Raw genomic sequence first — 12,526 nt, 5'->3', positions numbered from 1 at the left:
ACATGGAGTAACTACTATTGGTGTTCTCACCCAATAAATGGGACCTGGCAGAGATTCATTCCTGAGAGGGCTGATTCCCTCCCGAGTCTGAACCCAGAACGGAAGCTGGAGTTACTGGATTGCACAGGTGCTTGCAAATATTTCCTGAACTGGGAAGTTTCATTGTCGTTGTAACAATATAAACATCTGACAGGACTTTAATTATCTTACAGTCACTTAGTACTTCTGTGGGGGGAATCCGTCTGATACTGCAACCCACCCCAAGCCTGTGTGTGGAACCAGATGTCTCAAATGATGCTGCTTGCTCAACAGAAGTTGGGTTTTGGGAGGCTGATTGTCAGGGGATGATGGGATAGAGTTTTAGGCTTGTGCTAATGGATGTCTCACATGTATCAGCAGAATCTGAAGCCATTCTTCAACACGAATGTGGTTGGAGTGGAGCCTCACGTGGGGTGGCAGGGCCAGGTGTGTCCGGCCCCACCCCTCGCCCAGAGCCGGTCTGGTGAGAGGAGGTGAGAGCAGGTTCCTCAGAGCCTTGTCCAGGTGTGTGGTGACTGTGCCTGGATGAGCAGTGTTGGACCATCCTCCTTGGACCACCAGGAATAGAAACCTCCTTTATTCCTGCTTGCACTGCCCACCCCTTTGCTGTGCACCCCTGGCTCTGCCTCCTGCCCCTCAGGCAGTGCTGAGGTCTCTCCTCACACCGTGTGTGCTCCAGGCCTGACCATTTTGGTCGCCACCGCTGGGTTTGCCCCAGTTTGTGAGTCTGTCCCGTGCTGGGGAGCCCTGTAGTGGCCCAGTGTGGTGTGCTGGAGTGCTGAGCAGGAGGAGGGATGGCTGTCCTTGTCCTGCTAGTGCAGCCTGGGACGCATTGCTCTCTTTTGTGAAGGATGTGCTGTTGACTCCTGTTCAACTTGTTGTCCATAACACACTTGAAACATTTTATTTTAGGGTATTAAGTGGCGTCATAGTTACTTCTTTATCCTCGTGTTTTTACAGTTTCTGTACTCTTGAATGTTATGAAGCAACTAAAGAGCTGCTAAAGATTTTTGTGCTGCACACCAGAGCTGATGTTAAAGGAGTTGCATCTTACGAAAATAGGAATTTTAGTATGCAAGTAGAGATGTTTAGGAACACAAGTGTTTGGGGCAATGTTTGAATAAACTTTGAACTTACAAATATGAACTGCTAGAAAGACTCCCTACAATGTCCCAGTGGTGGAGAGGATCCATTGGGTGCTACTGAGGTGCAGAGTGATTTTTGGATTATGTACATCATGTGCATGCTGTGCCCTCCCTTGTTCACATCCGTGATCTCATCATATCCACGTGATCCTCATTCAGATCAATAACTCTCTTAATTATTCCATTGCTGCTTTTTGTTCTCTGTAAGGTCTCAGTGGGGTACGGTTGGGCTGTGATGTGTTTATTTTAAGTTGACTGAAGTCAGCTTGGACTTGAAGCCAACAACTGAATGTGGAGCTTCTTTCAAAAGTTCCTTATTTTGCTTTAGCTCCTGTGGTGGTTTTAGCCAGTAGATGAGTTTCCACGGTTCCCCGTGTGTTCCCCTTTCCTTCCAACCCACCTCCCCCTTTTCTAACCCCAGGGCTGGAGGCTCCCAGGAGGTTTCTGTAAGTGTTTGTAAACAAAAACTGAAAAACCAGATCAGAGGATAGTTGTAGGTGGGTTTGGTGGGGAAACAGGTTAATTCTTACTGGCTCCAGGAGCCCTGTTGTTCTAGAGCTGGTCTCTGAAACATCTGAGGGAATTGCAGAAGGAAGTGTCCAGAAGGGTGGGTAGGGAGCAAAGAGGTTTCAGAAAATTCCAGGTTTTTTCTTGTGCAAAAGCAATGGGTATGAGTTGAACACACACTGATTCCTGAATACCAAGCTGGAGTGGGGACAGTAGCCAAAGACTTGACATGAGCTTTCACTGCAGAGTGTCTCTGTTTTGATCCTACAAGACTGGAAATACAGAGAATCAACCTGTCCTCTTCCATCTCTGTAGCTCTCAAGTGTCCTTGAAATTTGGGAGTATTTTAGTATTGTTAGTATTGATATATCAGCCTGGAGAATGCAATTCTGAGCAGGTTTTTAATATTTCTTTTATTGAAACTAGTTCAAGATGAAACCTGTTGAAAAAATCACCTGTTTAGAGATGCATTCAGAGGAACATAGTTGCCTTTGGGAAATTTTAAACTTAAATATGTGAAAGGTATTCACAGAGTTCTGAGTTACAATTCAGAAAAATACTTGTGTCGCAGCTTTAGGTGTGAGTTGGGAGTGGTAGATTAAAAGCATTTTCCACTTGAAATCTGAAGGTTTTAGCAATGTTCCATAGTGATTTGCTGTAGGATTATGATGCTGGGTTTTTAGCAGCCTTTCTGTTTTTACAGAAACAAAATTACCTTTCCTCCTCAGTTTACTTCAGCGTCGTGCTTTCTGACATGCTTTGGTATCTGTGGTCTGGTTCAGTGTGCTTTATCTGCACCATAAGCAGTTAAAAGGATTACAGAGATGCTGCTCTCATTAGTGTTCTTAAAGTCTTTGACAAATCAGAAGGTCTAATGTGCAATGTAAGGAGATGTGCCTGCGTTGAACTGATGGTTCAACAAGCATGGTAAATCTGTGTGCTAGCATCTCCCTGCTCGTTCAGAACCTTCTCCTGGGATGTTCTCTGGGCTGGTTTGGTGAGAGGTGCAGGTCCTGGCCTCGGCAGGAGCTGCCAGGAGAGCTGGAGCCTCCAGGAAGGTTCTTTTTGTGTCCTTGGTTTCACCATCATGTCCTGCCTTGCAGTGACCTGGGCTCCCACTGGGGCAGGAGCAGCCCTTCCCAGGGATCATTCTTGGGATGTGGCCAACATTCCCATTTCCATCAGTGTGGGCTCTGTCCCAGATCCCATCCATGTGCTGGGGAGAGCTGCTCCCAGGGCAGGTTCCTGTGGTTCCTAGGGATCCATCCCTGACCACATTCCTGTGTGTCTGTCAGTTCTTTGTGTTGGTCCTCAGCTCCTGAATGGCTCTGTCTGTCTCAGGAGACTCCGTGGGAGTGTGTCACAAGGAATCTGGGAATCTCCTTCCTTCCTGAATCACAGGCTGGGAAACTCTGGCAGGGGGGAATGGCTCAGGTGAGGAGATGAAACCCATCTCCCTTTGAGCAGGGTTGGCAATGCCAGGCAGGCTTTTCCTACCTGCTGGATTGGAGACTTGCAGTCCAAATTTCCAGGTAGGAAATTATTCCTGCTTCTCCCTTCAGTCAGCCTTAGGTAGTGTGAAAGGAAAAACAAAACTCCATTTAGGCTGAGTGTTGTGTGTAGCAGCAGATGGGGGACAGGAAATGTGTATGATTGAAAATATTTTTGCTGTTCTGCAGAAGTGTGGGACCAAAAGCAGCGCCTGATCTGAACTGCATCATTAATTAGGAATAGGATGGAAGGGAAAATTTGGTGCATGGAGCTGTGTCTTTTGAGTGCTGTGGAAGAGGGGTAATGAATATTTGTGCTCATGGTTGTTAACAGGTCTTACACACTTAAGGTGTGGGATAGAAGCAGCTGGAAAAATGGGCAGTGTGGGTCCTCTAAAGTACAACAAAAGAAGCTTGAAAGCCCACTCCTGTTATCTGCAGCTCTTGTAAAATAGTTCATCATTTCCTGTGGCCTTTGAGGTCCAAAGAATGATTCTTCCTGGATTTCTTCATGGAAGTACTGATATCCAAAGGAGCATCTGTGGGTGGCTGGTGAAGTTTGTAGGGTGCTTAACTGTTCTTTTTTCAGGACCTGAAGCATAGCTGTGTTCCTGTAGTTAATGCTGAGGGCAGGATTTTGGTGACACTGATGTGTAAGGCAGAAAGGAACTGCTGCACAAAGTGTTTCAGACCCTCAGTGCAGGCTTTCACATGGTGTGGTCAGAACTTCCTGAAAGAAACTTCCCTTTTCTCAGCTCTTTGCTTCAGTGCTGCTCTTGACCTCTGCAGCATCAATTTATGGCTGTAAAATAATATGAAGCCATCTCTGAGGACATAGGAAATCTTGATGGTAATAATTAGGATTGAGGGAGATCATAAACCAGTCTGATCTTCATAATTTGTATGAATGTCTTGCTCTAATTCAGCTGTGATTTAAAAAATGCAATTGATCTTTAAACAATAGTTTTTACTGTGTGCTAATGCTTGTTGGAAAGCAGAGTTACAATGGGAATGTTTGTACCAGGACTAATGTGTTTGCTTTGTTTGATGTAGAAAAACAATGTAATAACTTCTGCTGGAGTATAAATAGGATGATACTTCTATATTTACTTTTATTTTCTTATATAAGATTTTTTTTTGCATTGAAACTGACAGTGAAACATTGTTTTTCTCAGAGGTTATATAAACATTTGAACCTTAGTTTGTCCTAAAATACATTCTCACTAAATTTTTACAATAAACTTTGTTAGCTTACAAATTATCTCAAGTTTTGACAGGTAAGGATTTCTTTTTTTCTGTGTAAATGCTATTTCAGTGTGATTTTCTCTACTTTTCCCTCCTGCCTCACAAAATTAGCCGCATCTGTATCTTTTCAGCACGTTTGGTTTCTAGTGCAAATGGTGCTGCAGTAATTTGTTTTATATTAGATTAAAAGACCAGGATATGAGGTGTTTAGTGGCTCATATATTACTGGAAAGCTACTGTTGGAAATAAAGGGTGTTGAGATGTGAAAAAGGAGTGTAATGTGCTAAACAAGAATTGCAGGGCCTTACCTTTGGGTTGTGGTCTCTTGAGGTGTGTGCAGAACACTGGGGGCACTTTGTGTGCAGGTTTTATTTGAATGTGGAGGTGCAAAAATCGGGTGTTGGACTGTGAGAGCAGCACCGGAGGCTGCCCATTCCCTGTGTCCTCTCTGACAGGGGAAGTGGACAAGGTGGAATTTCCCCTGGCCAGAATCCAGCCTGTGGGCTGTCACTTGGATCAAAAGGCTTGATTTTATTCAAGCTTTCATTGGTTTGGCTACTTTAAAACCAACCCAACAGTTGCCTTAGAGGAAGGGGTTTGCATCGGTAGAATTTGACTTGCTATTGTCTGGAGATTATAAATCTTGAGCTTCTTCTGTTTTGTTGTTTTCTTGGAATATTTTGTTTGTTTGACCCAAGACCACTAAAACTCGAGTTTAGGTTTGATTTGGTTTGGATGGAGTAGTTTTAATGGTAGATATCTGAAATGTTTCTTCTGTAAGTATAGACACATCAGCTGGTATTCCCTAAAGAATTTTGTCTGTCAGTTGTAAGAAAACCTCAAAGTTCTGCATATGGGGAAGGTTTCAGTGTGTGTGTGAAAGCTCTTGTATGTGTAGCTGCTGCAGTACTGGTTGTTTTTCACATCCTGCTCTTGAGATGTGTTTGGTTTGGTGAGACAGGGAGTTCTTAGTTGGATTATTGTTGCTCTGCAGTGAATCTCCTGTGTTCTGAAGCCATCGTTAATTTTAGCACTTGAAAAAATTAATGCTACTCCACTACTAATGTAATTAATCTTCCTGAAATAAGTCCTACTGTCCTAATTGAATATCCACAAAGGAGCTGAGCATCATTTAATTACACTTCTCAAAGTTGTTTCAGTGTATAAAAATACCCAATGGCTTGGAAAGCTTCTTGAAGATTACGTTCTCAATAAACTGTATAGGAATTTGATTTAAGATCAAATGACACTTCTGTGAAGTGTGAGCCACTACCTAAGTTATAAATAGGTTTTCAAACCTTTATGGGGGTTGTTCATAGGCATCTTTAAATGTCAATTTGGTTCATGTAGTAGCTTCTTTGCAGCCCTGCTGAGGATTTAAAACTAATTTAGTGATTACAAAGGATAACAAAGCAGGATGTTGGTATTTTATTGCTTCATCTGCCTCCCTGGCCTCATGGAAATAGGTTATATTAGAAATTTTCCTGTGTTGTAGCTGGGAGAACGCTGGGACACGCTACTGCTGTGGCATTTTCAGGAACATCATGGAAGTCACCCCAGCTATCTGGGCACACCCCTCCTAATGCTTGTCTTGAGACAGGCTGGACCACAGGCTGTTCTAAAAAATAATTAACAAGTGCCTTGAGTTTTGTAATCTAAAATGAGCAGGTCAAAAAATGAAATATTTGCTTAGGGGCAACAAATGCCTTGGCTAAAAATACATATTGTTAGGTGAAGAAATAAGTAGGAAAAACTGAGTATGATGTAGAAATTGTCACAACTGGGTGAGGGATCCTTTCCTGTAGAGGCTTGTGGGGGTTTTTTGGGTTTAGTTGAGGGAGTGTATTTTGGGGTGAAACTTGTTCTACACCCATAATGGCTGGTTTTTAATGACTGTGTCAACCGTGGCATTATTCACCCAGGTGAAACGAGGAGTGTGTTTTGTGTTCTGTGCTTCTGGGCACGTTGATTTGTGAGTTTTGTCGCCCTAAAAGCCTGTGGAATGTTGTGTTTTGCAGTGGGGGTGATCCGGTGCCCGATCTGCCGCCAGGAGTGCCGGCAGATCGACCTGGTGGACAACTACTTTGTGAAGGACACCTCGGAGACACCCAGCAGCTCCGACGAGAAGTCAGAACAGGTAGAACCATCCTGCCTGCCCCAGCCTCTGCTCTCTGGGCCTGTCACTGCTCCCCAGGATGATGCTGATGTCTTTTCCCCAACCCTCCTCTGATTTCTGGCCCTGTCAGTGCTCCCCAGGATGATTCTGGTGGCTTTTCCCCAACCCTCCTCTTGATTTCTGGCCCTGTCAGTGCTCCCCAGGATGATTCTGGTGGCTTTTCCCCCTGCAGGTGTGCACCAGCTGCGAGGACAACGCCAGTGCTGTGGGTTTCTGTGTGGAGTGTGGGGAGTGGCTGTGTAAAACCTGCATAGAAGCTCACCAGCGAGTAAAGTTTACTAAAGATCACATGATCAGGAAAAAAGAGGATGTGTCATCAGGTGAGTGTTGGGTATCACTTTGTCCTGCCTGTTCTGAGAGCCTTTCTCCCCCCAGTATTTTGGAAAAGTTCAGTAAAATGTTACCAGAGCAAAATTAGTAGCTCTAAAAGTAGAGGAAAAACTAAATTTTAGACTGCTTTGTGCAGTTTGATGTCCAGTGCCTTTGGAAATGATTTAGATCCATTCTTAATAATCTATTTAGATAAAAAGTAACTAAATGGAATCTGGAGAGCAGTGACATATTGATAATCTTATCCATTGTCCAAGGAAATTAAATTGCACATTTTGCTGTATTTTGTTATAAGGAGCAATTATAGTCCTCCCTGTAGAAAAGTATGTATATATAAATTTATAGTTACCTTAAATATATGATGTTACTTTGTATTGATATTGCTGAGTAAATGTAGAATTTGAATCTATTTTAGATTTAATCTCTCAGTGAGCAAAATTGAACATGAGAAGTGTGTGTAGGGTTTGTTTAGATGTGCAGCCTTATTAGAAGTAAATTCTTAAACTGTTGTTTGATCATATATCATTTGTAGCCTGTTAAGGTAATGTGGAAAATCATCTCAGAACAGGTCCAGGGTATCTGGATTTTAGCTTAGAAAATTTTATTTGTGAATGAGTTAAAAGTTCTGATTTAAAGACCTGTAGGTTCTCCACAATCTGGATGTGTTTGAAAAATGATCATTTTGAGGAAGAGAGATCTCAGCACTTTGCTCTCTCTTTCCATTTAGAGTGGATTAAGACCTTCGTAATTGTTTTGTTGTATCCTTTCAAAGGAACAAACACTACTTTTCTTTCTGAAAAAAGTTTAATGGCTTAAAAGTTTGCTGTTGAGCTTAGTTCTTTTAGACAAGGATCTTATTTCATTTGCTCTGTCAAAGGTTTCTCTTTATGTCTTAATGAGTATTTTTAATAAATATTACCCATTCAAGATTAAATGTATTAAGCCTCATAGATGAGAAACCTTCAAGTTCAATCAAATTATAGGGACCAAGAAAGAATTACTGATGTGTTTACAAGGAATGCTAAATTGTGACTCTCAATGTGATATTTCAGTTCAGCTTCCCCTTTGATACCTGCTGGGAAGGGGCTGAAAAATGACTGTTCCACCAAAATAAACTTTCTATCAGAAATATTATTTCTTGTGATTGTGGGGAAGGGCTGGTCATTGTCTTTTTTTCTTCTTAGACTCAAAGATGTGCCCTGGAGACTTTAAATTTCTCTCAGGGAGTGGCAGCTGTAGGTTCATCAGCTCCTTCTTTACAATAACTTGCATGATATAACCGGCTTCAGAAACGTTGGAGAGTGAGGAAAATGTTCATGTTTTAAACCCTACCTGCTGTATCTTCCAAAGGCTGCTTTCCTCTTTGCTAAGCTCAAAATATCTTCAGAACACTGTGCAGCACTTTTTTAGCAAACCCAGAACTGGTTTTTGACATTATTTGTTATTTACTTCAGTGGAAAATCTAAGCAGTTCAGGAGGGGTTTAAATAACTCTTAACACAGGCAACATTTGCTTTGCAGTTCCCCCTTCAGTTGTGTTTGACTAAATGAGGTGTGTAAGGGTTTGGAGGGATAACCTAGAAAACCCATGGGGTAAAAAGTAAAAAGGTTTGTGAGGTTTGACCCATCCTTCAGTGTGTCAAGGTGAAATTGTATGGAATTAAATCTTTATAAACACATATACAGCATGCTGGTGTTCATGTGCAGTCTTACAGGGCCTTTTGGGTGCTTGTGAGAAAAGAGGAATTCCTCCTTCTCCTTGAATGAATGAAGGGAAAACAGCTATGAACCACTGGCACTGTAAATCACAGGATCATTAAGGTTGGGAAAGACCTCTGAGATCATCAAGTCCAACCCCTGACCTGACATATTCACTCTTTAGCTTGAGAACAGATCTGGAGGTGCCTTTGCAAGTCCTTGGTTGTTACTGGAAGTTAGTTGTTTTGCTCTTCAGATTGTCTAAATTTTATTTTAAAATGCACAAATGGTTTATTTTTAAAAACAGAGGCCGTGGGAGCATCTGGTCAACGTCCTGTTTTCTGCCCTGTCCACAAACAAGAGCAGTTAAAACTTTTCTGTGAAACCTGTGACAGGCTGACATGCAGAGACTGTCAGTTACTGGAACACAAAGAACACAGGTACAAATATTCCCATGTCTTAACTCCTGTGCTGTGCTGTCTCAGAGCATGAAGTGGCATTGATGTGAACCAGCTGTGTTGGAAATTCTGCTGCATTTACTCCTTGTTGGACTGAAACCATCCCTTGCAAAGGAGAACCTGTGTGGAGTGATGGGAACTTCATCAGTTGCTTGAGCTCTGTCAAGTCTCTTAAGATCAGATCCAAACCGACATGGGCTGAGGAGGTTTGGTGTGATTCAGGTGTTAATTTGCCTGGCAGTTCCCAGTGCTGTCACTCCGTTCAGGACTTGAATGGAAATTCCTGCAGCCCTGAACACCTGGTGCTGTAAAAGAAGCAAAAGTGATAGAGTGAGTCACGGGTGAGGTAATTTTCTGAAAGGGCATATTTGATTGTGCAACAGTCTTTAGGGGAATTTTGTAAAGGAAAGTCTAAATTTTGCCTCTTGTATTAATATATTCTTCTAGTGCAGAGGGGAAAAGTGGTTTGGGTGTCATTGGTTGAAAGTTGCCTCATTCCAGGTAAAAAGAAATGCTGGGTTTGTCTCTGCTAGAAAAAGAGTTGGAACCTCTTTAAGACACATTCCAACTTCCTGCTCTTTAGCAGCTCTGTCATGTAGTTGTTGAATGTCTGAACAAATATTTTTCAGTGTTATAGTAGAGAATCTGGGGATAACACATATTTATCAACCACTGCACCACTGCTTTTCCTAGCCAGGCTGCAGGTAACTCTTCTCTGTAAAGGTGCGATATTGAATTTAGTGCTGTTTTTCTCAGAATAGTGATTATTCTCAGACTGCTACAGCAGCCTATGGAGAACTTTTACTTTTGGAATTAGTATTATTAAAATATTAACAACCTCAAATATTCCTGCTCTGTTCTTTCATAGGCTTGGTCATAAATATCCTGGATGACTCCCTTGTCACAAAGGCTGCTCTCCTGGGATATATTCACTAACTTGTTCTAGTTGGTTTCTTTGCATCTGTTTTGTGCATGTTTCTAATGGATTAACAGATGGATCTTGTCCTACTTACCCGTGCTCTTCCAGAAGGAGAATTCTTTGCTATTAACTGCTTTTTTTTTTGCAGAATATTCTTTCCATATGGTTCTATGTGCAGGTGTGAATTACAGGTGATTAAGGCACCGCTTTGTCTGCCTGAAGTACAGCTGAGATTTTATGGAGAATCATGCCAAATGGAAAAAGAATTGATTTTAATCCTCTGTTTTCTTCTTACCTGAAATCCTGATAGTTTACACCAAAGGAGGGCGACTGACCATTTCAGTAGCACCATGGTCCAGTGTTCAGAGTTTCAATCATAGAATTCCGGGATGGTTTGGGGTTGGAAGGGACCTTAAAGATATCCAGTTCTACCCCTGCCATGGGCAGAGGTTGCTGGGGATTCTGTAGAAAGATGACAATTCTTTTAGCAGCCTGATGCTGTGTGATTCCTCTAATTTGGGCACTTTTCAGTCCACACACTTGGGAAGCTGGAAGTACAATATTGAAAAAAGAAAAGTATTTTGGCTGTAGCAAGAGCTGCAGCAGAATTTTAGCAGTACAAGCTGAATGTATATTTTTCATTTCTCCTTCATGTGCAAACATGATTTTGAACTTAATGGAAATAATTTCAGAAAACCAGCAGCTCCCAAACATTCCAAATTTTGCTGTCTTTAGGCTTTAGGAATGCTACTTTTTTTGTATTATAGTATCTAAAATCTTGTGCTGCTGTCTGTCTGCAAGAACTTTAGACTGTTCTTAGAAAAAGCAAAATTCCAACACTCAGACTTGAAGAATCTGAACTCTTGAGGTTCAGATTTGTCTGTTGCTGGTACAAACTGAATTAACAGGAGCAGAGTTTTGTTGTGAATGATGTTCTTTGTCTGAGTCCCTGTTACTGTGATTGTGAGTCATTTAAATAAAAATACAGTGTTGCTGTAAGTTTGATGACAATCCAGGCAGTCTTTTCCTGTTGGATTGTTCTAGATTTTGACAGAAGACAACACTACTTTCTTTTTCATTTTCTTTGGGAGATGGTGTAAGTTGCTTCTAGTGCAGCTTACAGGATGCTTCATGGATTGTAGGAATTTTCTGTCAATTTGAATATTGGGAAAACATTGCCAAGATGTTCTGGGACCTTAAGTGTTCCCTGTTGTTAACAAATTATATTTCAGAAGCATGAAGTTTATTTATTGCAAGGACAGGACTTAGCAAGTGACTGGGAGAAATCCTGGGTTTTGAGCAGTTGATCAGAAAAGATGGAAACTTGTGCAGGTGCTTGATTGAGAGGCATTTTGCTTCTGTTGCACTGATAATTCCAATATGTTAGGAAAAGGCACCTAATCCTGTTATTTTCCCTCAGTGTTGGTGCTCACCCTCTTTTCAGATGAAGTGGGGGAAGGTACCTTTGTAGCAGCTGTTTAGTTGAAGAGCTTGGAAGGGAATGTTCTTCACTTGGAAGTATCAGAGGTGGAAAAAACACAAAGTTTTTTAATAGGAACATTTTCTTCAGATTAAACTAATGCAGTCAGATATGAGCAGTATAATCTCAGCTGGAAAACTGGGGAATTTGGCATAGTTTAGGGGGTTGGTTTTTGGTACCTTTTAATGTGTATTTAAACTATTGGTGTATTTTCCTCATCAAACTGAGGTTCCTGGTTTCTCCTTGAGCTGTCCCAAAGCCTGCTATCCTGGGAAATGAGGCAGTGCATCCCTGTTTGGTTGGAATTGATAATTTCCCACAGAGGTTCAGTCTCCCGGCCAGTAGCAAAGGACTTTATCAGCACTTAAACATTTTGCACGCTGGTCAGAGTATGCAGAGTCTGGTTTTTCTCTCAGTGTTTTGTCACATTTTTTCAAAACTTCATGGCTTTCCACCTGAACTGGGAACCCTGAGTTCCAGCCCACTGCTCCCTGGTAATCAGTGTCTTCTCTTGCATGTTGAAAAGGTACCAGTTCCTGGAAGAAGCTTTTCAGAACCAGAAGGGTGCAATTGAGAACCTGTTGGCCAAACTTCTTGAGAAGAAGAATTATGTAAATTTTGCAGCTGCCCAAGTTCAAAATAGGTGAGTTCCCCAGAATGATCAGCTATTACACTGTGTTTTTAATGAATCACAGTAAGGTGAATGATGGGACCAGAATAACACATTGGAGTTAATTCTATATCTTAATTACTTTTCATAATGTTTCTTTTCCCCCCTACAAGACTCTGCATCTCTTGGAAGTTGTTACAAGAAACGAATATGAAAGGTTATGTCTTTTGTGGCAACTTTGAATAGAACCAAAGATGTGGCACATTTATTACACTTTGGGGATGGGGGAGTAAAAAAAGGAATACAAAAGGCAAGGAAATCCATCCTATGGCTTCTTCTAAGTTAGCTCTAGGTGACAGAAGCATTGAAATATTAAAATATTTTTATGTTTCTTATGAAGGCCTCTGATAACTATGTAACAAAAACTTGG

At 41.6% G+C, this 12,526-nt stretch overlaps 1 protein-coding gene across 1 annotated transcript in view; it reads left to right on the top strand.

Moving 5' to 3' along the window:
* TRIM33 (tripartite motif containing 33) overlaps positions 1-12,526 on the top strand; it is a 38,580-nt gene that overhangs the window by 4,919 nt on the left and 21,135 nt on the right. The window contains exons 2-5 of the mRNA XM_039565449.1: positions 6,445-6,563; positions 6,775-6,922; positions 8,937-9,069; positions 12,013-12,129. Of these exons, the coding sequence (XP_039421383.1) occupies positions 6,445-6,563; positions 6,775-6,922; positions 8,937-9,069; positions 12,013-12,129 (517 nt within the window). The remainder of the gene's footprint in view (positions 1-6,444; positions 6,564-6,774; positions 6,923-8,936; positions 9,070-12,012; positions 12,130-12,526) is intronic.

This window comes from Corvus cornix, chromosome 26 (genome assembly GCF_000738735.6).
Source record: "Corvus cornix cornix isolate S_Up_H32 chromosome 26, ASM73873v5, whole genome shotgun sequence".
In the NCBI taxonomy this organism is placed as follows: Eukaryota; Metazoa; Chordata; class Aves; order Passeriformes; family Corvidae; genus Corvus; species Corvus cornix.
Note: the sequence above shows the minus strand (reverse complement) of the source record. Positions and strands in the feature narration are given on the sequence as shown.